The following is a 26,859-nucleotide window of genomic DNA, read 5'->3' as shown; positions in this document are numbered from 1 at the left end:
ACTCTGTGCGACCCCATGGACTGCAGCCTACCAGGCTCCCCCGTCCCTGGGATTCTCCAGGCAAGAACACTGGAGTGGGTTGCCATTTCCTTCTCCAATGCATGAAAGGGGAAAGTGAAAGTGAAGTCGCTTAGTCGTGTCTGACTCTTAGCGACCCAATGGACTGCAGCCCACCAGGCTCCTCCATCCATGGGCTTTTCCAGGCAACAGTACTGGAGTGGGGTGCCATTGCCTTCTCCCAACAATTGGGCTAGTACTACATAAATAGATTTTATTTCTTTGCTATCTCTAAGTCATGAGATATATATCTCCACTAGGGAAATCTGTAATTGTTTGATCTCTAATATAAAATATATATTATTTGTCACCATAGTTTTTTTCTGTCTCCTTTCCACGGCTCTCCCTTCAAAACCGACTCCATCCCATGGTAAGAAGCCACAAATGCTAGGTTCTCTAACGCCATAGTTTGGAAAAATGTAAAAGATTTTCACTAAACCACCAGTAGGAAAAATGAAATGTTTGCACTTTCCTTGGATTTCAGTAGTTTTTACTGCTTTATTGACAAAAGCATATCAGATGTATAAATACTAAGGTATGGAATGTTTTGAGCCCATTTACAAAATGAAGAGCTTCTGGCCAGTTTTCTCCTTCTGGACTGTAAACAAAAAGCAAATTAAACAGCTTTTAATAAGAAACTTGTCAAATATAAGCTAATATGTTTCTCTAACCTCAGATAAATCTTGTAGGAACTTGAAAGACACAGAAAAACATACATAGAAGACCACAAACTTCTTTTCTGCCTTTGGGAAGATGGGTGCCTAAATTAGTCTGTAATTTTTGTTCCTGACAGATTTTATTTTATAGTTCTTATGCTTGCATAATCAGATTGCAGAAGCAAACCCAATTCCATCACCTTCCAAATTGAATAGCTTGCAGTTTCATTTGCCTCAGAAGTTACTGTTTAGTCTTGGGAACAGCTGGTCTCATTCAGTTGTTTTTTTGTTTTTTAATTTTTGTGTTGACTATTGTGTTTTAATTTTTTTAATTGGAGGAGAAAATTCCATGGACAGAAGAGCCTGGCAGGCTACAGTTCATGGGGTCACAAAGAGCTGAACACGACTAGAACAACTAACACACACACACACACACACACACACAACTGCTTTACAATGTTGTGTTGGTGTTTGCTGTATAACAGCATGAGTCAGCTATAAGTATACATATATTCCCCCTATCTTGAGCCTCCCTTCCCCCGTCCCACCCCTCTAGGTCATCACGGAACACCAATCTGAATTCTCTGTGTCATACGGCAGCTTCCCGCTAGCTACCTATTTTACACAGGGTACTGTATATATGTCAATCTACTCTCAATTCGTCCCACCCTTTCCTTTTCCCACTGTATCCACAAGTCCACAATTTCTATGATCTTATTCAGTTTTAATGTTAAAAATGAAACAATGAAAATTATCATTTGAGCACCCCTAACTGGATCTTCCTGTACAACGAGAGGACTCACTTCCCATCTGCCATGTTTGCACAAATTCAGTGAATGACCCCGGCCTGAAACACTCAGAGCTCAGACTTCCTAAAAGTGAAACCATGTACTTAAAAGCCATGTGCTTTCGATTTGTTTGTAAAATTATAATTCAGTGAAGAGGTTAGCCTTGAGAGGAGAGAGGTTATTAAAAACTATTTTGTTTTTCTTTGTTAATTGTTATTGTTCTTAACCTAGGGAGAAAAGACAGCCATAGGAAAAGAATAATAGGGAAAAGGGCGAGGACAAGGCCTGAGACAGGAAGTGAGGATATTTTCAGTTTTCTACCATCAGCTTGATATCTGTTCCCATTCAAAATATCTGAAACATGAAATAATTTCCTTTGAATAGAAACTTTATGCATAGGTGAATTTATTGTTCAGTAATATTTTTTAGAATTTCTTTTTTTTTTTTTTAGAATTTCTATAATTAGAGTCCCACCTTCATAAAAGAGAACATCCTAATTTATTCATTTACTCAGTAGATTTTTATTGTATAGGAACAATATATGAGTAATCTCCTTAGGTATATCCATGCCATTGTGGCATTTACACATTTGTTATTACTCTTCTATACCTTTCTATAGTTTTAAATTTTGTATTGATGTACAGTTGACTTAGAATATTGCATTAATTTTTGGTATACACCAAAGTGATTCAGTTATACATATATATATGTTCATTTTCAGATTCTTTTTCATTATGGTTTATTATAGGATATTGAATATAGTTCCCTGTGGTATAGAGTAGGATTTTGTTGTTCATCTATTTTATATACATCAGTGTGTATCAGCTAATCCTGAACTAATTTATCCCTCTCTTGCCTCCTTAACTCTTTGATAACCATAACATTGTTTTGTGTGTTTGTGAGTCTGCTTCTGTTTTGTAAATAAGTTTACTTGTATCGTATTTTAGATTCCACGTGTAAGTGATAGCATATGATATTTGCCATTCTCCAACTTTACTTAGTGTGATAATCTCTGGCTCCTCCATGTTGCTGCAAATGGCATTACTCCATTCTTTTTTATAGCTGAATAGTATTCCATTGTACGTATGTACCACATCTTTTTAAAAAGTTTTAATTTTGTGTTGGAACATAGCTGGTCCTACCACTTCATGGAAAGTAGATGGGGGAAATTTTGAAACAGTGTCAGATTTCTTTTTGGGGGGCTCCAAAATCAATGCAGATGGTGACTGCATCCATGAAATTAAAAGACACTTGCTCCTTGGAAGAATAGCTATGTCAAACCTAGACAGTGTTTTAAAAAGCAGAGGCATCACTTTGCTGACAAAGGTCCATATAGTCAAAGCTATGGTTTTTCCAGTAATGTATGGATGTGAGAGTTTGACCATAAAGAAGGCTGAGTGCCAAAGAATTGATGCTTTCAAACTGTGGTGTTGGAGAAGACTCTTGAGAGTCCCTTGGACTACAAGAAGATCAAACCAGTCCATCCTAAAGGAAATCAGTCCTGAATATTCATTGGAAGGACTGATGTTGAAACTGAAGCTCCAGTACTTTGGCCTCCTGATGCAAAGAGCTGACTCATTGGAAAAGACCTTGATGCTGGGGAAAATTGAGGGCAAGAGGAGAAGGGGGTGACAGAGGAAAAGATGATTAGATGATATCACTGACTCAATGGACATGAGTTTGAGCAAACTCAGGGAGATGGTGAAGGACAGAGAAGCCTGATGTGCTATAGTTCATGGGGTTGCAAAGAGTCAGACACAACTTAGCAACTGAACAAAATAACAACATAGCTGATTAACAATGTTGTGATATTTTTGGGTGGATGTGTACCACATCTTCTTTATCCATTCATCTGTCAAGGGACATTTAGGTTGGTTCCATGTCTTGGTTATTCATACCTTCCCATGTTTGAATGAATCTAATTGTGGAAACATTAAAAACATTTAAGTAAAGATATTTAAGTAAAGATATTCCTTCACTGTTTCTTGTCTCCCAACCCTCACACACAACCCTCACACACTTAGTCTTTCTTTCCCTCTCTCCCTCTTTCTCAATACACACATTTACCTGCACATATATCCACATCAGGACCAACACTGTTTTTAAGGTATATATATGTATATGTATATATGTATATGTATATATATCACCCACCTTTTATTGTTTAAATAATGTATACTTTCCATCTAAAAGACAACTGTGCCTTTGACTCTTTATCAATGGTTACAAATACACAAACAAATGGAGGGTCTTTTGTTATAAAATACCTTTGAATATAAGTTTTTAAGGTTTTAGGCAGATTTCAAATATTCCTTCAAATCCTTTCTTTTCCCTTTCTAGGTTATTCCAATGCTGCAAGAATTTATAACCAACAGATTGGGGCGTGCATTCATTGAACCACCCCCATTTGATCTCTCCAAGGCATTTGCAGACAGTAACTGCTGCGCACCCCTGATATTCGTACTGTCTCCTGGAGCGGATCCCATGGCTGCCCTTCTGAAATTTGCTGATGATCAGGTACCTTAAAACTCTATTGTTTTCAGCTGCTTGTGTCAATAAACTGTGGCTATTCAGACAGGGCATTCTCCTCTACTGCTCCCATAACTCAAGGACTCTTCTACTGTGGCATTCAGATGGTAATTGTTCTAGAAATAGACGGGAGTCACAGACACCATCTCCCAAAAGTGTAGATGAATAAGGATATAGGAGAAATGAATTCCAGGCAAACATTCCCACAGATTTCCTTAAATGAACTTGAATGGAAATTAGAGGCTATAGGCATTTTTACCTGAACTTTATGCAAGTAACCAAATTAGTTAAGATATAATTATTCAAAGATCTGGAGGAGACTGGGGTAAGTTCATCTCTTTATTCATAGTTTTCAGCTTTGAATTTTAGGAGTTGCTGCATGGTAGCAGGGCTAGTCCATCTCCTCATATTGAAAGTCTCTTTAACTTTTTTCTGCCTATGATCTCAGCAATCAAAGACCCTACAGGATGTTTTGTTCATTGCCATGACTGTTTCCTTCATGCTCTGGCTTGTGTTGTATCTGTTTATTGGCTTCTTAATCAGGAAAAGTTTTCTAGAGCTGTGTGTGCTTGGGAGCTCTGAGGGATGCAGCATGATTAAATTTTAATGTATTTAATATGAGCATTTCCTGTGATGATAATATTGATTCTTCTTCAAAATTTGATTTTAAATGACATCTTCACTATCCTCATACAGGGATACGGAGGAACAAAACTTAGCTCTTTATCTCTTGGTCAAGGCCAAGGGCCCATAGCAATGAAGATGTTAGAAAAAGCTGTCAAAGAAGGCACATGGGTTGTTCTTCAGAACTGTCACCTTGCCACCTCTTGGATGCCAACCCTCGAGAAAGTTTGCGAGGTAAAAATGCAAGCTTATTTTGATGAGATGGTAGTCTCCCAGTGTAATTAGTGATGCACATACCATTTAAATAACTCCACTCCTGTCCTGTGATTTGTGGGTTGCAGGTTTAGTGGCCTGGCTGGATTTTAGGGGAGGTGGGCTCAAGTTGGGAGCGGGAGGACAGCCCATGGCCAGGCCTTGCCTAATTCCTCCTACTAAGGGTGAGTTCTCATCCCATGGGTCAGAAATATCCTTCATCCAGAGGCACAGCCTCAAAGATAAGAATAAACCACAGGGCAAATATAAAGCAATTTTTTACAGCAGTGGAGCAAAAACAATGAAAAAAGCTTTTCGGGGGAAATTCATGTGGCCCCTCTAAACTGGAAGGCTTCAGGATGTAACTTTTCTGAAATTCACTTGTCACCCACACAGCCTGTCACTCTGCCACAAAGGCTGAATCTGAAACCAGAAGAGCACTCCTCCCACCCACCTGTTGTAGTGGGTCATGATACTTCCCTCTCTTTGTGGTCAGAGATTCCAGAAAGAAAACCCCATGTAGCTCAGCTGAGTAAATAGAAAACCTGGCACTTGGTTTCAACAGAGAAAAATGTGTCCAAATAATTACCCATGACTCTAGCCCTCTCCTCACTTACAGTCCTTCAGGCTTAAACTGATAGAACTTGCATTATCCAGACATCCACCTGACACTAAGGAGCAGACTGTGGTGTTCTTTATGCCACTTGTCACCATTTTGCTTTGTCTGTCTCCCACGAGAATGTAAGCATGCACTGTTTTTGTTCCCTGGTTTACCTCTAGCACCTTGAATAATGCCTGGCTCATGGGACATAATCAGTCAATAATTACTGAACTTGTGAATGAATAACGCTTCACTGCTTAGAGCCTTTCCGTGGCTTTCCATTGTGTGAAGACAATGTTCACGCCCCCAACATGGTTTCTTCATCTGAGCATTGCCTGCTTCTCAGGCGTTTCTGTCTTGACTTCTGTGCTCCAGCCACTTGGCCTTTTTTTCACGTTCATTGGGAGAACATGCTTTCTTGAGAATGTAGGCCTCCATAATAAATCTTATTTCTATCTGAAAAACTTCTTTAGTATTTTTTGCTTTACTAACATCTTCTCATGCTTTGGGCCTTATATTAGAGGCTTTATGTTTGTGCCTGTTTCCTCACAGTTCCTCTGTCTCTGGGCTGTTCTCTTGGCCTGTCAAATCATATCATATACCCATTAGAGAGTCAATGCAAGAGACAAGAGCTGCCTTCAATGATGAGTGAAGTTGACCCAAAGTCCCATGAGTCATGCCACCTAAGTCACCAGGCATAGGCCAGCCAGTAGGAGAAAAGGATGGCACCTTCACTGTTCATTAAAAAGCATCCTTCCAATCTCCCCACCCACCCCTTTACCACATGAATGCTCAAATTTTTTTTTACTGATAGAGATTTGCAATTTAAAAAGCACAGATATGACTGACATGGACAGTTGGGAGGAGTTAGTGAAACAGGAGAGAGGGAAAGCCCGGTGATATTATTCCAAGGCCTGATAGTGCCTTCACAACAGTCATGAGCGTTCTGTCATCCTTTATCCTCCTAGCAGGCCTTACTGTCCCCATAAACAAGTATCACTAATAATGGTGTGGTTTAGTGCTTCAGGATACACCAGTTATTGTCTTTCAAACCTCCCCCTTTTTGTTCATCCCTCCTTGGCTTAATATTGATTTATCTGAGTGTGTGGCTTATTCTCACAGCTTGGCTACAGCAAGAGGACATCATTCTTAATATGGCTCTGGGGCAGAGAAGTATTTCTATAAATATTTCAGCAACAGCAGTGAAGACACAAGATTTTTTGAATGTCTTAGTCTTTATCATGGCCAACTCTGAATTATGTAATGCCTTTGTAAACTTTATGGTCATGTGTTTTAATTGTATCAGGGAGAGTGGCAACCCGCTGGGCCTTCCCAGTGACGTATGTCCTTTCAGTGGCAGTATTAGATTTTAAGGCTTTTGCCTTCAATTGCAGCAGTAACCCCTATTTTGTACAGCTGTTTCCTCCCACTTCTGGCCCACATGATCCAGAGATTTTCCTTCCATTTTATGTATCTTATATATCTGACTTTTTGTTTTTGTTGCAGGAGTTAAGCATAGAAACAACGCATCCAGATTTCCGAATTTGGCTGACAAGTTACCCATCTCCAAATTTCCCCGTGTCTGTGCTGCAGAATGGAGTGAAAATGACCAATGAAGCACCGAAAGGTTTACGGGCCAATATCATTCGCTCCTACCTCATGGACCCGATCTCTGACCCCGAGTTCTTTGGCAGCTGCAAAAAGCCTGTTAGTAATGGCTAAGTCTTGTTACCTCAGCCCCGTAAAGCAACTCAAGTGGCCCCCGGTGGTCCTGGATGTGTGTGCTGAGTGAAACTGCAAATTAAATAGGCCTCGTGCACTGCGGTGCAGTTGGTTTTGATTACTGATTATTGACTGTGCCGAAGTCAATTTTATTAATATTTTATTTTAATCTTACCACTAGGCTCATTCCTGCTCAGCTGATATCTAGTGGGGTATTATTAATTATGCAGCCTTCTATTTAGAAAGTCAGCTGCAAGCCATTCGCCATACAAATCTGCAAGGTTGGAGAATCCTGTTTCAGGATATTAGCTGAGCCCTTTGCTATTTGAAGCCATATCTTTAAATTAAAACATAAAAATATTTCCTCCATATAACTATAATGAGAGCCAAAATGATTTTACTCCCTGATTGATGGGACTCATAAGGGTCCTTTTTTTTTAGCATCACCAGGCAGGCAGGGAAGCCACCCACTGCTTTCATGATTAGAATTCTATGTGTGAATGTCTGTGACCTAAAATTGTTTCTCAGTGTTTTGCCATAATTAAAAATGGAAGAACTTCTTTTTAAGAGGGTTATGAACCTTGGTAAGTTTTTGCCATTAAAAAACCCACACTCTTGATGTTGGAATGTGTTTTAAATACACATCAAAAGAAAACATTAAGAATAAAGAAGTGCTTTCATTAAACAAAAGTCTGGGGTAATAAAAAAAGGGGAGCCCGTATTTAAATGTAAGTCAGACCTTTATAGTTCAAGCCCTGCTGTATGACAAACTTTTGTATTGATTTGGCCCAGAGAGAGCAGGTTACTCCCAGGTAGGTGATGAGGGCATTTCTGCACATGATAGCTAGACATAAGCCCTTTTGCAAAATGTCACTCCCTTCCTTCTAGATCCATAGGTCTCTCCAATAGTTGTCACAAACATGAGAAGTCCAGACATTTATGAATTGAAATTCAAACCAAAAATCTCAAATGCCGAAACAGCACACCATAGTTCATATATTTTAGTTTTTCATTTGGAAATAATTTTAAACTCACAGAAAAGTTGCAAATATAAAAGTAATATAAAGAACAGCCCTGTGCCCTTTACTTATATTTGCTTCCTGTTAACATGTACCATCTGCAGGAAAGTTAGATATGTCACTGCCCTTTATTCCTAGATAAATATTTCAGTCTTCTTATTTCTTAAGAATAGAGATATTACCTTATCCTATTACAGTTATTATTGTAGTGTTATTTTAGCAGGGATACACTATTGTATCTAATCTACCCAAATTTGTGTTTGTGTCCCAAATTTGTCAGTTGATGAAGTAATGTCCTTTAGAACATTTTCCCTGATTTACCGGGGGATTGATTCAGAGTTAGGATCACAGTTAGTTGCCATGGCTTTTTTGTCTCCTTTAATCTGGACCGTTACCTCAGCCTTCCTTTGTCTTTGATGGCCCTGACATTTCTGAAGAATTCATCTCCCTGGACTATTTTTAATAGAACATGTCTCACTCCTTGAGATTAGTTTTAGGTTACAAGTTCCGAGCCCCAGTGCGACTGGGGTGAAGTCATGTCCTCAGAGGCTTGTACTAGGAGGCATGCAATGCCCATTTATCTCTCACTAATGATACTAATTTTGATCCCCCAGACGAAGTGTGGTCTGATTTCTTCACTCTATAATAACTGCTTTGTCCCTTGCAACGAATAATCTGTGAGAAGACACTTTGGATCATGAAAATATCCTCTTCCTCATCAAAATCTACCTGGGACCCAGATTTAGTAGTCAGTGATAATTCTTGCTGGACCCACTTATTTCCTCTGGTGATTCCAACTCCAGAACTCCCTCTGCATTTGACACTTGACATGCTATTATCAGCAGCAGCCCTCCCTTCTATCTCATCTATTTATCTTTTATAGGTGTGAACTCATAAATTCTTTACATCTTCTCCAGTGGTTAGTAATTCATTACTATTCCTAAGGTTTTTGCTCAAGTTTTGTCCAGAATTGGTCAGCAAGAGCTGCTTTTGTCCTTGTTATAGGTCCCGTTGTTTATTACTATTATTTCTCTTTCTGTTATAAGTTGCTCCAGGCTGATCTGTACCCCAGTCTTGGAACCAGCCATTTTTCTGAAGAGCGCTGGTTCCTGTTTCATGGGGAATGGTATCAGAGACCAAGATTTGGGTGTTAGACATGTAGCATTTGTAGTTCTTATCCTTTTAGAGAGAACTTTGAAACATATACATGTAATCACAATATGTGTATGCAAATCTACATACACACATATAGTGCATACAGACAACCCCGTGCACACACAGACATTCATATACATGTTTTAGAAGTAACAAGTTCCTACCAATACCTCCAATTTCTGTTGCTCTACCCTGGGTTCTTTTCAGCTTTTCTTCATTCCATATTCACATGTCCCTTCTTCAATGGTAAGAAGCCTGGCTCCTACCTCAACACATTTATTGATTTGCTCAGTTCTCTAATATATCCAGAAGAGTTGCAGAATCAGCACAGCATGTTTAACTTTGCTTCTCCCCACTCTGTGGTTAAACTTATGCTCCTTTCTGCTCATCTCACACTTTCCCTTTCAATTTTATTCCACGGGGGCAACCTTCACCCTGCCCTTGTTTAAAACTTTGGGCAGTCTCCTGGCTTTCCTGATTAGTGTCAGGTAATTAAATGACCTAGAGTCATTTTAAACTGCAGAGCCAGTCTTGAATCAGAAGTCAGAAGGTACAACATGATATATTAATTGATATTTCAACTTTTATTAAAAACAGGTTTCTACTCTCTAGTATCTCACCTTGAGCCTGGTGAGGCTTCATACCGTAGGGGAAAAAGGATAGAGTTGGCATCTTTCTCTTTTTTTGTTGAAGTGTAGTTTATTTATAATACTGTGCTAGTTTCAGGTATACAGCAAAATGATTAAGTTTTTTTCAGGTTATATTCCATTGTAGGTTATTATAATGAATATAATTCCTAAGTGCTATATAGTAAATCCATGTTGTTTATTTCATGTTTGAAAGTGAAAGTGTTAGTCACTCAGCCATATCTGACTCTTTGTGACCCCATGGACTGTAGCCCACCAGGCTCCTCTGTCCATGGAATTTCCAGGCAAGGATACTGAAGTGGGTTGTATTTCCTTCTCCAGGGGATCTCCCCCAGGGGTCACACCTGGGTCTTCTGCATTGCAACCAGGTTCTTTATTATCTGAGCCACCAGGGAGATTTATGTTTATTTTATGTTTACTAGTTTGTTGATCCCATACTCCTTCCTCTTTTCTTTGGTAACCATTAGTTTGTTTTCTGTGTCTGTGAGTCTGTTTCTGTTTTGTAGATAGATCTATTTGTTTTATTTTTTAGATTCCATATATAAGTGATATCATACTGTATTTGTTTTTCTCTATCTGACTTTTTTCACTAAGTAAAATATTTTCTAATTTCATCCATGTTGCTGCAAATGTCAATATTCCATTCTGTTCATGGCTGAGTGATACTCCATTGTGTATATGTATACATCATATCTTCTTAAGCCAATTATATGTTGATGGAAGCCTAGGTTGTTTCCATGTCTTGGCTGTTGTAAATAGGGCTGCCATGAACCCTATTGTAAAAAGAGTGCACGTATTATATCATTTTGAATTAAAATTTTCTTTTTCTTTCAGATATATACCCATAAATGGAATTGCCAGATCATATGGTAGTTCTATTTTTAATTTTTGAAGGAACCTCCGTACTGTTTTCCATAGTGGCTCTACCAATTTACATTCCTACCAACAGTGTACGAGGGTTCCCTTTTTTCCTCACTTTCTCCAGCGTTTGTTACTTGTTGTTACTTGATAGCCATTCTGACTGGTGTGAGGTGATAATACTGCATTGTGGTTTTGATTTACATTTCTCTAATAATTAGCAATGTTGAACATCTTTTCATGTGCCTGGAGCCCTTTTGACTTGGCTGGGATTTGAAGCTGACTGTTTCTGCCTTGTGAGTTCTCTCAGGGGTTCTTCCTTGGCTCCCTTTGCTGCTTGACTTCTCTGTGACTCCATCACCTCGGCAGCACCTCCCCTTCATCTGACTGTCTCCTCTCAGCCTTTGATTCTCCAGCCTTTGCTTGATACCAGCTCTTACTGTTGGGATTTCCTTGCCCCATGACATAAGTCCCCTTGAGAAGAAAAGCACTGAAATGACCACTGGCTGACATTCCTAGTCCAGCTCCCTGTCTGCTCCTTGGGATTCACTCCAGATTGGCCCATCATGTGAAGGAGAGCTACTGATTTCTGCACCAAAGTCCACAGTCCAAGGCCATAGGCTGCTCCATACTCCTAGGCATGAATTTTGCATTTTTCCACTCTATCCCATGGAGAAGGCAATGGCACCCCACTCCAGTACTCTTGCCTGGAAAATCCCATGGACAGAGGAGCCTGGTAGGCTGCAGTCCATGGGGTCGCTAAGAGTTGGATATGACTGAGTGTCTTCACTTTCACTTTTTACTTTCATGCATTGGAGAAAGAAGTGGCAACCCACTCCAGTGTTCTTGCCTGGAGAATCCCAGGGACAGGGGAGCCTCATCGGCTGCCATCCATGGGGTCGCACAGAGTCAGACACGACTGAAGCGACTTAACAGCAGCAGCAGCACTCTATCCCAGATGCAGGGTGCATGTATCAGCTCTCTGAGTGGCCCCATGAATTCTTTCCTGGTAGCTTGGACCAAACATACTCTTCTCCTCTTCCTGGATATAAGGACAAGGGGACTCCCAGTACAGCAGCTGCACTTTCCAAGGAAATCTCTTCACAAATCCTTTCTCAGGCTCTAGTTTGACCATTCTTATATCCTTGTGAAGGGTACAAATAATTAACATATTGCATTGTACATTCTGATTTCTGAATCAACACTGAATTTTTGTTTGACAGTGACTCTAGAACTGTTATGGGCTTCTCAGGTGGCTCAGGGGGTAAATAATCCACCTGCCAATGGAGAAGACACAGGAGATGCAGGTTCAGTCCCTGGGTCGGGAAGATCCCCTGGAGGAGGGCATGGCAACCCACTCCAATATTCTTACCTGGAGAATCCCATGGACAGAGGAGCATGGAGGGCTATAGTACATAGGGTTGGACATGACTGAAGCGACTGAACATGCACACACGTGTGCACATAGGACTTCTGGAGTAACATAAACACTGTGAGGCTCCCAAAACTTCTATCCAAAAGTGCTTATAGAGTTTCTCTATTGATTTGAACTATCTCCTTTGAAATTTCTCCATGGTGATCTGGGAACAAACATTGGAATTCATAGCTTTTGCCTCGCAGTGCTTAAGTTGAAATCCTCCAAAATCATATATATAATCATATATCTGGAGAAGGAAATGGCAACCCACTCCAGTATTCTTGCCTGGAGAATCCTATGGACAGAGGAGCCTGGTGGGCTACAGTCCATGGGGTTGCAAAGAGTCAGACACGACTGAGTGACTTCACACACACACACACACATATATAAGGTAACATTGAATTAGACAAGCTCACTATACTTTCTGAAACCTGGTGTACGTGGAAGCTGTGTGTGTCAACTGAGCATGTATACAAATGAGCATATTTTTGCCTAAATAGCCAGTGAAAAAGTTAATTCTGTTTTAGTTTCACTTTGACATGGATATATTTATAAGCAAAAGTAATTACTTTGGTTTTAAAGTATGATAAGCATAATGCAATGTTGGGGAAGAAAGAATGATGCTATACCATTTCTTCTCATTACAGGAGGAATTCAAGAAACTACTATATGGCCTCTGTTTCTTTCATGCTTTGGTACAAGAGAGACGGAAGTTTGGCCCCCTGGGGTGGAATATTCCTTATGAGTTCAACGAGACTGATCTCAGAATCAGCGTACAGCAGCTGCACATGTTCCTGAATCAGTATGAGGTACTATAACAGTTACAGCAAGGACATTACCTGTTGTGCACTTTATCACAGAGTGTTTGTACAGTGAGCAGGGATGTCTGATTAATTTCTCCTTTTATAGAATGAATAGCAGGATATGCATTAGCTAACAGGGTTCTGAATGTATCGCAGTGGTCCACAGGGGAGGTGGGACCTAGGTAGCAATGAGAAGCTGTATCAGCTACTGCAGCCTTAAAACAAAGTTGCTGTCTCTTTGGAATTTAAAATTGTTCCTGTGCAGTTTATTTTTGTTTAAACAAATGAACAAGAGGATTTTTCCGTGAGGGGGAAAATAATGAATAGCAGGATAGTTTCCCAAAGTTTCTTTAAATAGGATTTTGTTGTAATAGGATATTATAAATGCCCTAGTAGGTAGTTAGGATGTTAGTTTATCTATTAACAATATGTATTTTATCATTTATTTTGATACATAAACACCTATGGCAATTTGAAAATACTGTACGTATTTTGTAAAGGGTTTGGGAAGACCATACATCAGCCAGTCTCCAAAATAGAAAAAAAAAAAAAAAAAGACTGATTTCCCTCTGTTCATGGCTTTATTTTGAGGGAAATGTCATAATACTATTTTTCTAGGGTTTGGGCCATTTGTCCCAGATGAGACAAACTACTTAAGCCAGTGGTGTTAACGTGAGGTATAGATCCTGGGAAGAAGCCCACAGCATCATGTTGTCATATCAACCACATTTTGCCCCCTTGCTCTCCCTGCTCTGTCTCTTCTCTCTGTCTGTCTCTCTTGTTCTCTCTCTGTCACAGGCATGTGCACACACGCTTTTTCTCTCTTTGCTACTTATCAGTTGGATTTTAATGTTTGAATTAAAAATAAAAAACTGTTTGGGTAAGTCAGTCTAAGTGTCTTACACGACTTTTGTTCAGAATTATCTGGAAATCTTTAAATCAATCAAAAGTGTATCAAAAAAACACTTTAGTTTTTGAAACTTTTAGTGAATTGTGATTATTTTTTAAAAAAGGTTTATGAACAGGAAGTCACTAATTCTTTTTCTATAAAGCAAAGGAAAAATCGAGCAAGATAAATAACAAGAGTTCAAATAACATATCTAAACTAAAATGAACATTTTATCTGGTCTTCTGTGTTTCTGTGGACAAATTTGTATTCTATACTGAAATGAAATAAGTTGAGAAGGCCTTTGATTTTGCAGCATTAAAATTTGGTGAAGCATTCAAAAGAAGCATAGGTTTGATGAACTTCTTTCTTATAATAATATTTATTTTAAAATTATACTAAGAATGGAGGCAAAAAGTATAATGATATAGTGCATGTGGAAGTATCTGAGGTAAAATAGAGTTTTCAATACAAACAGAAAGAACGAGGAGCTCCTTTAGCAATTTGTTCAAAAATCTGTAGAGTATATTCTAATTTAAAATATTATAAACCTATAGTGGAGTCAATTAAAAGTGTCAACAATTTAAAATTAAGTAACCATAAAATGAAACTTTGAAAAACATTATAGACAGTTTTACTTTAAAAATTAAAAATCTATGAGACCATATGAAGCAGAAATTTTATAATGATTGTCTTCAGTTTCTTTATAATTTTAAAAGCAGTGTTTGAATAGAACCACTTACAGGTCTGCCAGTATGAAAATAGATTTACTCACACACACACTACTTTTAAATTCCATATTACTAATCATCTTTAGTGCCCACGTTCATTCTCAAAGTGTTAAAATTTTTTGACAATAGTTTATTTGGTCACCCTAGCTTTTTAAGCATCTGAACACAAACAAGGAGGTAAACAACTCAATGGATGTGATCAGGGAAGGTTCCAGAGACGAGGAGTTGCTTAGGAGTCAATGAATAGAAGGTTTTCAGGTAGATGATATAAAGAAGCAGCAATAAAAAGGTTTAAAAAAGTACAAATAGGTGAAAAGGTTTGGTGAAGGATAAGTGATTTGCAACAGTTACAACTGGACATGGAACAACAGACTGGTTCCAAATAGGAAAAGGAGTATGTCAAGGCTGTATATTGTCACCCTGCTTATTTAATTTACATGCAGAGTACATCATGAGAAACGCTGGACTGGAAGAAACACAAGCTGGAATCAAGACTGCCAGGAGAAATGTCCATCATCTCAGATATGCAGATGACACCACCCTTATGGCAGAAAGTGAAGAGGAACTAAAAAGCCTCTTGATGAAAGTGAAAGTGGAGAGTGAAAAGTTGGCTTAAAGCTCAACATCCAGAAAACTAAGATCATGGCATCTGGTCCCATCACTTCATGGGAAATAGATGGGGAAACAGTGGAAACAGTGTCAGACTTTATTTTTCTGGGCTCCAAAATCACAGTAGATGGTGATTGCAGCCATGAAATTAAAAGACGCTTACTCCTTGGAAGGAAAGTTTTGACCAACCTAGATAGCATATTCAAAAGCAGAGACATTACTTTGCCAACAAAGGTCCGTCTAGTCAAGGCTATGGTTTTTCCAGTAGTCATGTATGGATGTGAGAGTTGGACTGTGTAGAAAGCTGAGAGCTGAAGAATTGATGCTTTTGAACTGTGGTGTTGGAGAAGACTCTTGAGAGTCCCTTGGACTACAAGGAAATCCAACCAGTCCATTCTGAAGGAGATCAGCCCTAGGTGTTCTTTGGAAGGAATGATGCTAAAGCTGAAACTCCAGTACTTTGGCCACCTCATGCGAAGAGTTATTAGAAAAGACTCTGATGCTGGGAGGGACTGGGGGCAGGAGGAGAAGGGGACAACAGAGGATGAGATGGCTGGATGGCATCACTGACTCGATGGACATGAGTTTGGGTGAACTCCGGGAGTTGGTGTTGGACAGGGAGGCCTGGCGTGCTGCGATTCATGGGATCACAGAGAGTCGGACACGGCTGAGCGACTGAACTGAACTGAAGTGATTTGGAGCATCCTTGTATGCCATGCTAACTGATTGGGAATTATTATATTGTTATTGGTCTCCTCTTAGGAGAGCATTTGCATTTTAGAAGGACCACTGTAGCAACAGAGTGGACTTAGATGACAGGCTAGTTTTGGGTGATGTGAGTTGAATTGTGTCCCCTATGCCAAAAGATATGTTGAAGTTGTAATCCATGGTACCTCGGACTGTGAGCTTATTTAGGAATGGAGTTGTTGCAGATATTATCAAGTAAGCTAAGATGAGGTCATACTGGAGTAGGGTGGATCCTTAATAGAATATGACTGATATCGTAAATAAACCTTCCCTGATCACATCCAGTGAGTTCTTACCTCCTTGTTTGTGTTCAGAAGTTTAAAAAGCTAGAGTGACCAAATAAACTATTGTCAAAAAACTGTTAACACTTTTGAGAATGAACGTGGGCATGAAAGATAATTAGTAATATGAAATTTTAAAATATTGTGTGTGTATTATGTATGTGTGTGTGTGTGTGTGTGTGTGTGTGTATGATTCATAGCGGGACATTTGCGTACACAGAAAAGATAGCCAGAGGCAGAGATTAGAATTATGCAGTGACAAACTAAGGAACACCTGGGGCTACAGAAGCTGGAAGAGGCAAGAAAGGATCCTCTTAGAAGTTTTGGAGGGAGTGTGGCCCTGCCAACACCTTGATTTCAAACTTTTAGCCTCCAGCACTATCAGGCAATGAATTTCTCTTGTTTTAAGCCGTCTATTGGGAGACCTAGGGAACTAATACAGAAGACCATCACAATAACCCATGCAAGAGATGCTGAGAGTTTAAACTAAATCATTTGGACTAGGATGGGAAATGTGGAAGAGATATAATAGATATGTAGGGACAAGGATTGAAATGACCTAGATATTAAATGGTAAAGGGTTAGGAAGAAGTCTCTTAAAGTCATGTTTTAGGTCTCAGTTGGTGGTCCATCCACTTATTTATCCAGACAGGAAATAGTACCAGGAATTAATAGTTGTATAGTAGATGGGTTAGTGAAATGGGGATGGTTGAGTGGATAAATAATTTAGTCTTGTACATTTTATACATCTGAGATATCTAGGTTGATAACCATGGTATTTGATAGGCTTTTGGCATATAGATATAAAGCCCAGGAAAAGAAAGCACAAATAGAAAGCTGTAAGTTGTTAATGTGTAGGGAGAAGCCTGAGAACACCTGAGATTTAAAAGAAAGGCCGGGTAGAGTAAAAATGAACTAAAGCCTGACTGCTGGTGAGCATCCAGTGTCAGTAGTAGGAGAGAGGACAGGAGAAATGGAAAGTGCAGACAGAGCAGCCAGAAGAAAAGGGGAGAGAGCACGCTGAGTAAATAAGGAATATCAGGGATTGTCTGTCATAGCAAATGCTACAGGGACTCTCTCACTGACATACAGGACTGACTGACCGGATTCCTGCTGTTAAATGACAATTGAGCAGCACTTCCCATTCCTCCAACAGAGTAATCATAGAACAAACCGGACAAAACTGCTATGCACTCATCTCATATAACCCACCAAGAGATACAGAGATTTTTTTTTTTTTTTTTGAGGAATGTGATTCACAGTTCCCTTTGATATTGAATCTAATGTGATTCTTCTTCAGCAATCAAAATTTTGTTCTTTGTATTGAAGTGCAATTTACCCGCAATATTCTATTAGTTTCAGGTATACAACATGATTCAACATTTGTATATATTGCAAAATGACTGCCACAATACTTCTGGTTATCTGTCACCATAGAACTAAAAAAAATTTTTTCTTGTGATGAAAACTTTTAAGATTTACTTTCTTAGCAACTATCAAATTTGTAATATGATATTACTAATGTCACGATGCCGTACGTAGATCCCCTGAATTATAACTGGAATGTGTGTCTTAGTCTTTTTTACTCATTTTGCCTTCCCCGCAACCCCTTGCCCCATGGTAGTCATCCATCTATTCTCTGTATCTGTAAGTTTTGTTTTGTTCATTTTTTTTACGAGTCTACATTTAAGTGAAATCATACAGTATTTGTCTCATCTCACTTATTTCACTTAATACCCTCAAGACCCATTCATTTTGTCACAAATGGCAAGACTGCATTCTTTTTATGGCTGAGTAGTATTCCATTGTGTATTCACATCTAGTCCACATCTCCTTTACCCATTCATCCATCAATGAACACTTACATTGCTTCCATGTCTTGGCTATTTACATAATGCTGCAATAGACATAGGGGTGTATATAGCCTTTCAAATTAGTGCTTTCATTTTCTTGGAATAAATACCCAGAAGTGGAATTACTGAGTCATATGGTGGTTCTATTTCAAAACATTTTTTGAGGAACCTCCATACTGTTTTCCACAATGGCTGCACCAATTTACATTCCCACCAACATATGTATTATTTCTTGTCTTTTGATAATAACCATTCTGACCGATGCGAAAGAACATCTCATTGTGATTTTGATTTGCATTTTCCTGGTGATTAGTGATGCTGAGTATCTTTCCATGTGCCTGTTGGCCACCTGTATGTCTTCTTTGGAAAAATATCTATTCAGATCCTCTGCCCATCCTTTAATCAGATCATTTGGGTTTTGTTATTGAGCTGTATGAATTCTTTATATATATATATATTAATTTTTTTAAGTGAATAGGAAAAATTATAAAAGAAGAAAATGCAAGTAGGTATATATAATGTACCTGGCTGATGGGTAATTCCCAGAGGTGTGTGTATGTCATTGTGTGTGTGTGACTGTGTGTGAATAAAAGTCCCACCCCTCACTGTCACACTAACTTCACCCCAAAGCAACCAGTTTCACAGTAAGCCCTGTCCAGACTTCTTGTGCACAAATAGTTAACATATATACATATGTATAGTATATGCACAAATTTTCCTCGAAAACATAATCGTATTTGCATATCATTTTCAGCTTGCTGTTCTTACTCACATATGTTGTGGACAGTCATAGTAGAGATCTTTGTCTCAATGGCTGCATACACAGCTTCTCCTTTTTGACTATCAGGATTTTATTTCCTTTTTATTTCTTACTATTCAGTAATGGTGGTGATGGTTTAGTCGCTAAGTCGTGTCTGACTCTTGTGACCCCATGAGCAGTAGCCCGCCAGGCTCCTCAGTCCATGGGATTCTCCAGGCAAGAATATTGGAGTGGGTTGCCATTTCCTTCTCCAGGGGATCTTCCCAACCTAGGAATTGAACCTGGGTCTTCTGTATTGCAGAAAGATTCTTTACCAACTGAGCTATGAGGGAAGCCCTCCACTATTCAATAATAAGCAGAGTTAAAATGAGTAACTTCATATATTAATATAACCTTGCATACTCATTGCCTGATTCTACACTCTCTCCCAGTCCATGGTCTCAACCCTCTTTTTACAATGAAGCAGGGAAGCAGTCCCAGCATAGAGCTGCTATTTCTACAACCCCAGACGATGGACCTGGGCCTCTAAGAGAACACATTCCTGGGTTTGATTGATTGGCCCTGTTGTGATGAAGCAGCTGAGATAAACACCAGTTTACCCATCAGTTCTCAGGGGAATGTTGGCAGGTTTAACCCTTTATACGTAAATCAAATTCTTCCCTCTCCAGATATCATTTTATGTCTGCCTCACAAAGCACTCCCAGGGGCCAACTCATCCTCACATACTAACTATTTAATTTGTGCAGGAGTTTTTTTTTTTTTTTTTTTTTTTTTACCATAGTTTTATGACCTATCAGCAAGGCAAACCCAAGCAGTGCCTGCATCTGCAAACTCCCCTCATCACCATGCCGGCTTCTCCCTCCTGGTTCTGCTTGTTTCTCGACCAGGTCTTGGTCCTGAGGTGTTCTCCTAAATTCACTACCTTCCCTTCCAGTTCTACCAGAGAACTAGTCTCAAAATTCCCAACCCTGAATTCAGTAAATTCTTCCTGTGTAATTAGTACCACCTATTCTTTCCAAAAGCTATTTTTTTCTGTTGAAAGGATTCCTCAAAGTGGATCACTGGGATGTACGATGTATACACTTAAACCTTTAGCAGATAACTGCAGGAAGATGTGTAGAACAACAACAAAAAAAAGCGATAGGAAAATATCCTAAAGTAAAAATTTTCTATATTTTAGTAGCAAACATTTAAAAACATCGCTATAATAAAAAGCCATAAACAATTAAACATCATAAAAACAAAAGACAAGACGACTTGGAGAAAATATCTAAAATTTGTATAACAAACTGATTCTATATCTTTATAGAACTTTTAATAATAAGAACAAAGATACTCATTTATGTGAGGAAAACAAAAGAAAAAAGTGGATTATTTAACAATAAGAAATACAAGTGGCAAATAAATATTTCTCAAATGTCAGTATCAAAAATAAAATTAAGATATGTAGCGTACAGTATGGTGACTATTGTTAAACTATACTGCATATTTGAAAGTGGCTAAAGAAAACAGATCTTAAAAGTTCTCAACACAAAAAAATTTTTGTAACTGTGATGATGAATGTTAAATGAGCTTGTTGTTACCATGTCACAGTACATACAAATACCAAATCATTATGTGGCATACCTGAAACAAATATGTTATATGTCAATTATATCTCAAAAATTAATTTAAAAATTAAAAACAATTTTATTGCTTAATTATCATTTTATCTAAATGATAACAGTTTTATTGTGAGCAGTGAGAGAGAATTCTTTATATTTCTGGTGGGTATGTAAGTATTTAGGCTTCCCTGTTAGCTCATCTGGTAAAGAATCTGCCTGCAGTGCAGGAGACCTCTGTCAGGAAGATCCCTTGGAGGAGGGCATGGCAACCCACTCCAGTATTCTTGCCCGGAAATCCCCATGGACAGAGAAGCCTGGGGGCACAAAGAGTTGGACATGACTGAGCAACTAAGCACAACACATGTAAGTATTTATGGTTAAGCTAAATAAAATTGCAATATGAAAAATCAGTTTATTTGCATTCATAAACATTTAGAAATTATGTATATTAGTGAATACAATAAGAAAGCAAAGTAACAGGAAAAAATATCTCTACAAATTTGATGGTCAATTTATAGAAGAGTTTATACAAATAAAATAAAACTATTTAAACTTTAATTGAAAAAATGGATAGGAGGCTACTTCATAGGAGAACAAATGTTATTAGAAATTAAAAGATCGTAAATTTTATTAGTATTTTAGAAAATGCAAATGAACATAGTATTATCTTTGGGCAATCAAATTATCAAAGATTTTAGAACTGTTTTAGCAACTACACTTGCTAAGCTTGCTACACTAGTCTTTCAGGAAAGTAGTTTGATAACATTAATCAATTGCTTTTTATAAATTCCTTTCCATTGATGTTGTAATTTCCTTTTTAGGAATCTAGACTAAAGAATCATTAGAAAATTTAAGAAATGTATATTTAGTGAAACATAAGTTAACAAAGTAGAAAATTAGGAGCCACTAAAGTCTTTAATGTTAGAATATGATTATTAAGACAGTACTTCCCAGTGGCTCAGAGGTTAAAGCGTCTGCCTGCAATGCGGGAGACCTGGGTTCGATCCCTGGGTCAGGAAGATCCTCTGGAGAAGGAAATGGCAACCCATTCCAGTATTCTTACCTGGAGAATCCCATGGATGGAGGAGCCTGGTAGGTTACAGTCCATGGGGTCGCAAAGAGTTGGACACTACTGAGCGACTTCACTTCATTAAGATAATATTTTCATATACTATTTTAAGGAACAGTAAAATATATAATGAGATTTGGTGAAAAATTATATGCAAAATTGTACATACAGTATGATTCCAGTTGCCAAAATATCAATATATACAGGTATAAAAAGGTGGTGAAGGAAATTAAAACTGATTATCTCAGATTTGATTGGTTTTGAACGTCACTTAGCAGTGCTGGATTTTCAAGGATGGGATTATGTTCTAATTTATTTTGCATCAGGCACATAGTAGGTGGTCCACTAATGCTGGTCGAATAGTAGGTGAGTTCACAAGTTACGAATCTTCCCTGGTGGCTCAGACGGTAAAGCGTCTGCCTACAAGCCTACCACGTAGGAGACCCGAATTCAATCCCTCGTCCGGAAGATCTCCTGGAGAAGGAAATGGCACCCCAGTCCAGTACTCTTGCCTGGAAAATCCCATGGATGGTGGAACCTGGTAGGCTACAGTCCGTGGGGTTGCAAAGAGTCGGACACGACTGAGCGACTTCACTTTATCACAAGTTATAGAGGATTTCTTTTCTTTGTACTGACGGATTGAAAATGACAGACCACAAAAAGAGAAAGACCCTGGGGAAAATCACAGCAAATTAGCTGGGAAGTGAACATATAAAGGGAAACTGCAGTGATGCAAATGTTTTGTAAACTGTTTAATAACATGAGCAAACAAGAAACACTGTTTTGTATGTTGTGGGACTGCTAAGTCTTGCCTGGTTGAGCAACTCGAGCTCTCCTATAGGAACTGCCCTACGACGCCCTACGCTACATGACCGGCGAGTGCAATTACGGCGGCCGCGTGACTGACGACTGGGACCGGCGCACTCTGCGCAGCATCCTAAACAAATTCTTCAACCCGGAATTAGTTCAGAATCCGCACTATAAATTCGACTCCAGTGGCATCTATTTTGCGCCTCCTTCTGGGGATGTAAGTACATATGCTCTTCAAGAAAACTGAAAGCCGTAAAGCATGAAATTCCTCTGATACAGAAAATGGTGAATTTTTTTTCCAGTGGCCTTTTTTTTTTTTTTTGGTTAACTATTGTGTGACCTTCAATCTTACAGGGACAGAGCAAACCCTATGCAAAGATGGAGTTAGTGGCTTCCTGTTTGCTGTAATGTGAGGACTATCAGAAACGTTCCTCACCCAAGGATGTCTTCCTCGGTGACCTGAAATTCTTACTGTGAATTCAGTCCTTTGGGTCAAAAGACATTGGCCCCAATTAAAATGGAAATACACATGAGAAGGGAGTTACAAAATAGTATTAACCGTAATAGTTAATATGTAGATCATGCTTAATTATTTACAAAGCAGTTACATGTAATTATCTCATTAGAGCATCAAATTAACATTGATGCTATTATTCCTTCTCTTTTACAAGTAAGAAAGTAAGTTCACTAAACTTAAATGACTTGCCCAAGATCCCAAAGGTAGAAAGGGACAGAGCATCACATCTGCTTCACAAGACCAAGGTTGTCGGCTCCTATTTTTTCCAGTCCTGTCTAACAGATGCATTTGCCTTCAGATTATCACAAGTAGACTTCTGGGGACTGCCAGTATAATTAAATTGGTTCTCATTTTATTCCCAGAAGTCAAAAGGGCACATATTGAAAGTTAAACACATAGCCGCAGGCAACAAAGGCGCATACCTTGACTCCACATCCACTTGGAAGAGTTCTAGCTGAGGGCAGACACTGAGAGAGAAGAGAAACACCAGTACCAGAGTCCAGGTCACAGATTGGGTGGGGCAAGTCAACACAGGGCGTCATGGTAACAGGATTTCCAGTGATGAATCGGAAAGTAAGAAGATGGCAAGATAAAGTCAGGTTGTGTAATTAGCCCCATATTGAAAAATCATCAATGACCAATTGCCCCACCTCACTGTATGTGTATGTGTATATATATTTGTATATGTATATATATGAATGTGTATAATTATACATATCCTTCCCTGATTATACATATCTTCCCTGGTGGCTCAGATGGTAAAGAATCCGCCCGCAATGAGGGAGACCTGAGTTCGATCCCTGGGTTGGGAAGTTCCCCTGGAGGAGGGCATGACAACCCACTCCAGTATTCTTGCATAGAGAATCCCCTTGGACAGAGTAGCATGGCAGGCTCCAGTCCACGGGGTTGCAAAGAGTTGGACATGACTGAGCGACTAAGCGCATATGAGCATCAAGAGAAGTATGGAATCTTTTTTTAAAAATCTTTTTATTAAACTTTTTATTTTATATTGGAGTATGGCTGATTGACAATGTTGTGATAGTTTCAGGTGGACAATAAAGGGACTCAGTCACACATGTACATGTATCCATTCTCCTCCAAACTCCCCTCCCCTCCAGGGTACCACATAGCATTGAGCAGAGTTCCTGTGCTCTAAAGAAAAGTATGGATCCCTAGGTTGGGAAGATCCCCTGGAGAAGGAAATGGCTACCCACTCCAGTATTCTGGCCTACAGAAATCCATGGACAGAGGAGCATGGCAAACTACAGTCCATAGGGTCTCAAAGAGTCAGACACGACTGAGCAACAAACACTTTCAACACTCATGGAATCTTGTTGGAAGTTTATGTAAATATAAAATACGTGTGCATGAGTATAAAAGATTTATATTAATGGTGGTTATCTCATGATAAAATCTCAGATAATTTTTACTTTTCTGAATTAAATGGATTTATCATAATAGTAAATCGAAAAATCAGAGTAAAGCTGAAAAAGAAACTACTGTGGTAAATTAAGAACAGTCATCAGCAAATGCAGCACAGAAAGATTTCTGTGGAAGAAATTTCTAAATGAAGTAGCCACGATATTCCTCTCTCCATTTAAAAATTCATTTCAACTGAGTGGGGCATTTTTTTCCTCTTTCTAAATGTATCCATATCTTCCCCTGCCCCGCTTTTTTTTTAATGCTTTGGGCCTGGATGAAAGAAAATGAAAGCATTCAGTGTCCAGTCTGACAGGCTCATCCACTCAATAACCTGAGTACTGAAAATTACCTCTTTTCAGTGAGCACGTTCTACAGGATAATTGATTTCTAACCTCCTGGCTCCTTGTTATTTATCTTTGCAGCACAACAGCTACATTGAATACACAAAGACACTGCCTCTGACCCCAGCTCCAGAAGTCTTTGGGATGAATGCCAATGCTGATATCACTAAAGATCAGTCAGAAACTCAACTGCTGTTCGACAATATTCTTCTCACACAGGTGTGTGATCTGTGCAGCAGCTGGATTCTGAGGCTGGAAAGGATGGTCCCCAAGCAGCATGAGCCCACACGGGAGAGGCCCAGGCACAGAATTACATCTGTTCAAGTGGAGAACCATTTTCAGGAAAAGAGAAAAAAAAAAATACGTACCTTAAAAATAAGTTTAAACATAGAGTAAATGAATGTGTGAGCTTTGTTTTCATCAGGCTTTTGATTTGGAAAGCATATTTGAGTATCATTCTGCTGCCAGCAGTTCTTTGAGTAGCATTATCTCTGAGTATTCTTTGATATCATTCTGCTGCTAGGAATTCCATTTTGCCTCTCTTGGCTTGAATCATGCCCCAGAACATATAATATGTCCTTTATAAATTTCTTAAAGTGGAAGAAGACTTTCAAAGGTGCCTGGAAGCAGTTTGATGCCAGAATTAATCTAGAATTCTCCCTATTTAATTTTCTAGTCTCTTACTAATGCAATGTTTTTAATGGCTTATCTTTATCAATGTTCCAGAACATTTAACCTAGTTTGCATAGTTTTTTTCACATCAATATTTTATCAGATTATATAATATTTAAAATATAATAGTAAGTATGAAATGAATTAAAAGATTTAGGAGAACTATTGCCTCTGAGACATGCAACTCTATTAGTGAGAGCATAAATGTAGGGGCACATCAGAAAACGACCTCTTAAGGCACCAGGATTCAGCATGCCATGGCACAGGTTAGTTCATTTGAATGAAAGATGTTTAATCTTACTTGTCTGTTAAGAGATCTTCTCTTGTATTGTTTTCTGTTAGAAGATATGCTTGTTTGTTTTAGTTCTGAAAGCAAATTAGTCCAAATGGTGAGTTCCCTTAATGATTACACAAAATTTTAGTAAGTTAAGGATGATTATTCATCAAGTAAATTATTCCCCTAACTGATTTCAAGCTAATCTTTTTTTATTTTTATGGAATCTCAAAGTAATAATAATGGTTAATTATTTTATAGTGCTTCTTGTATGGGAGCACTGTTCTAAATGGTTTATGCATAACAGTGTAATGCTTACGACAGTCCTGTGAGGTAAGGTGCTAATTATTCCCATTTTGCAGCGAAAAGACAGACACAGAAAGATTAAGTAGTTAACTCAAGGTCAGCTAGTACAATTTGAAACCAGGACTCTGAACCAAATAGTCTGAGTCCCACTAGTTTGGCTCCAGAATCTGTGTTCTAAGCTGTGCGATACTCTTTCTAGATTCTAAAAATGGAATAAACCTCAAAGGCAGATAACCAGAGATGCTAGGGGAACTAAGAACTGGAATGAAAGAAAGAAAGAAAGTTAAAAAACCGGGTTGAAAGAAAGAAAATGAAGTCGCTCAGTTGTGTCTGACTCTTTGCAACCCCATGGACTGTAGCCTCCCAGGTTCCTCCGTCCATGGGATTTTCCAACAGTAATACTGGAGTGGGTTGCCATTGCCTTCTCCAGGGGATCTTCCCAACCCAGGGATTGAACCCGGGTCTTCTGCACTGCAGGCAGACTTTTTACCATCTGAGATACCAGGTAAGTCCAAGAACCAGACTTCTCTGGTGGCTCAAATGGTGAAGAACCAGATTAGGAGAATGAAATAGTGTGCTATCATTGATGAAGAGTTCATGGAACTTCTGGCTCTGGTCTGTTGTAAAATAACATCTGCTAATAAGGCAGAAAGGACAAAGACCATATTTTAATGTCCCTTTTATATGTTAATACCACTAAGATCAGTTATTGCTCGAGCATGAAGTCATATACAGACAAGAATACGTAGATCTTTAGCAACATTCGTGCATGTAGTATGCAATAGTCTGACAACAGGAGAGTTATAGAGTCTTTGGCTTTTTTTAAACTTGACGGACTGTGCCATATTA

General features: G+C 38.7%; 1 protein-coding gene across 4 annotated transcripts in view; it reads left to right on the top strand.

Annotated features, from left to right (window-relative positions):
- The window catches only part of DNAH7 (dynein axonemal heavy chain 7), a 257,550-nt gene that overhangs the window by 214,315 nt on the left and 16,376 nt on the right, over positions 1 to 26,859 (top strand). For 2 of the 4 annotated variants that reach the window (XM_025001611.2, NM_001143874.1), the window contains 6 exons: positions 3,842 to 4,018; positions 4,727 to 4,888; positions 7,014 to 7,214; positions 12,973 to 13,134; positions 22,510 to 22,695; positions 24,840 to 24,977. In XM_025001611.2, the coding sequence (XP_024857379.1) occupies positions 3,842 to 4,018; positions 4,727 to 4,888; positions 7,014 to 7,214; positions 12,973 to 13,134; positions 22,510 to 22,695; positions 24,840 to 24,977 (1,026 nt within the window). The other 2 variants (XM_059874486.1, XM_025001623.2) reach the window with 2 other exon arrangements.

This window comes from Bos taurus, chromosome 2 (assembly GCF_002263795.3).
Source record: "Bos taurus isolate L1 Dominette 01449 registration number 42190680 breed Hereford chromosome 2, ARS-UCD2.0, whole genome shotgun sequence".
NCBI classification, from domain to species: Eukaryota; Metazoa; Chordata; class Mammalia; order Artiodactyla; family Bovidae; genus Bos; species Bos taurus.
This window is presented reverse-complemented; position numbering and strand designations above follow the sequence as displayed.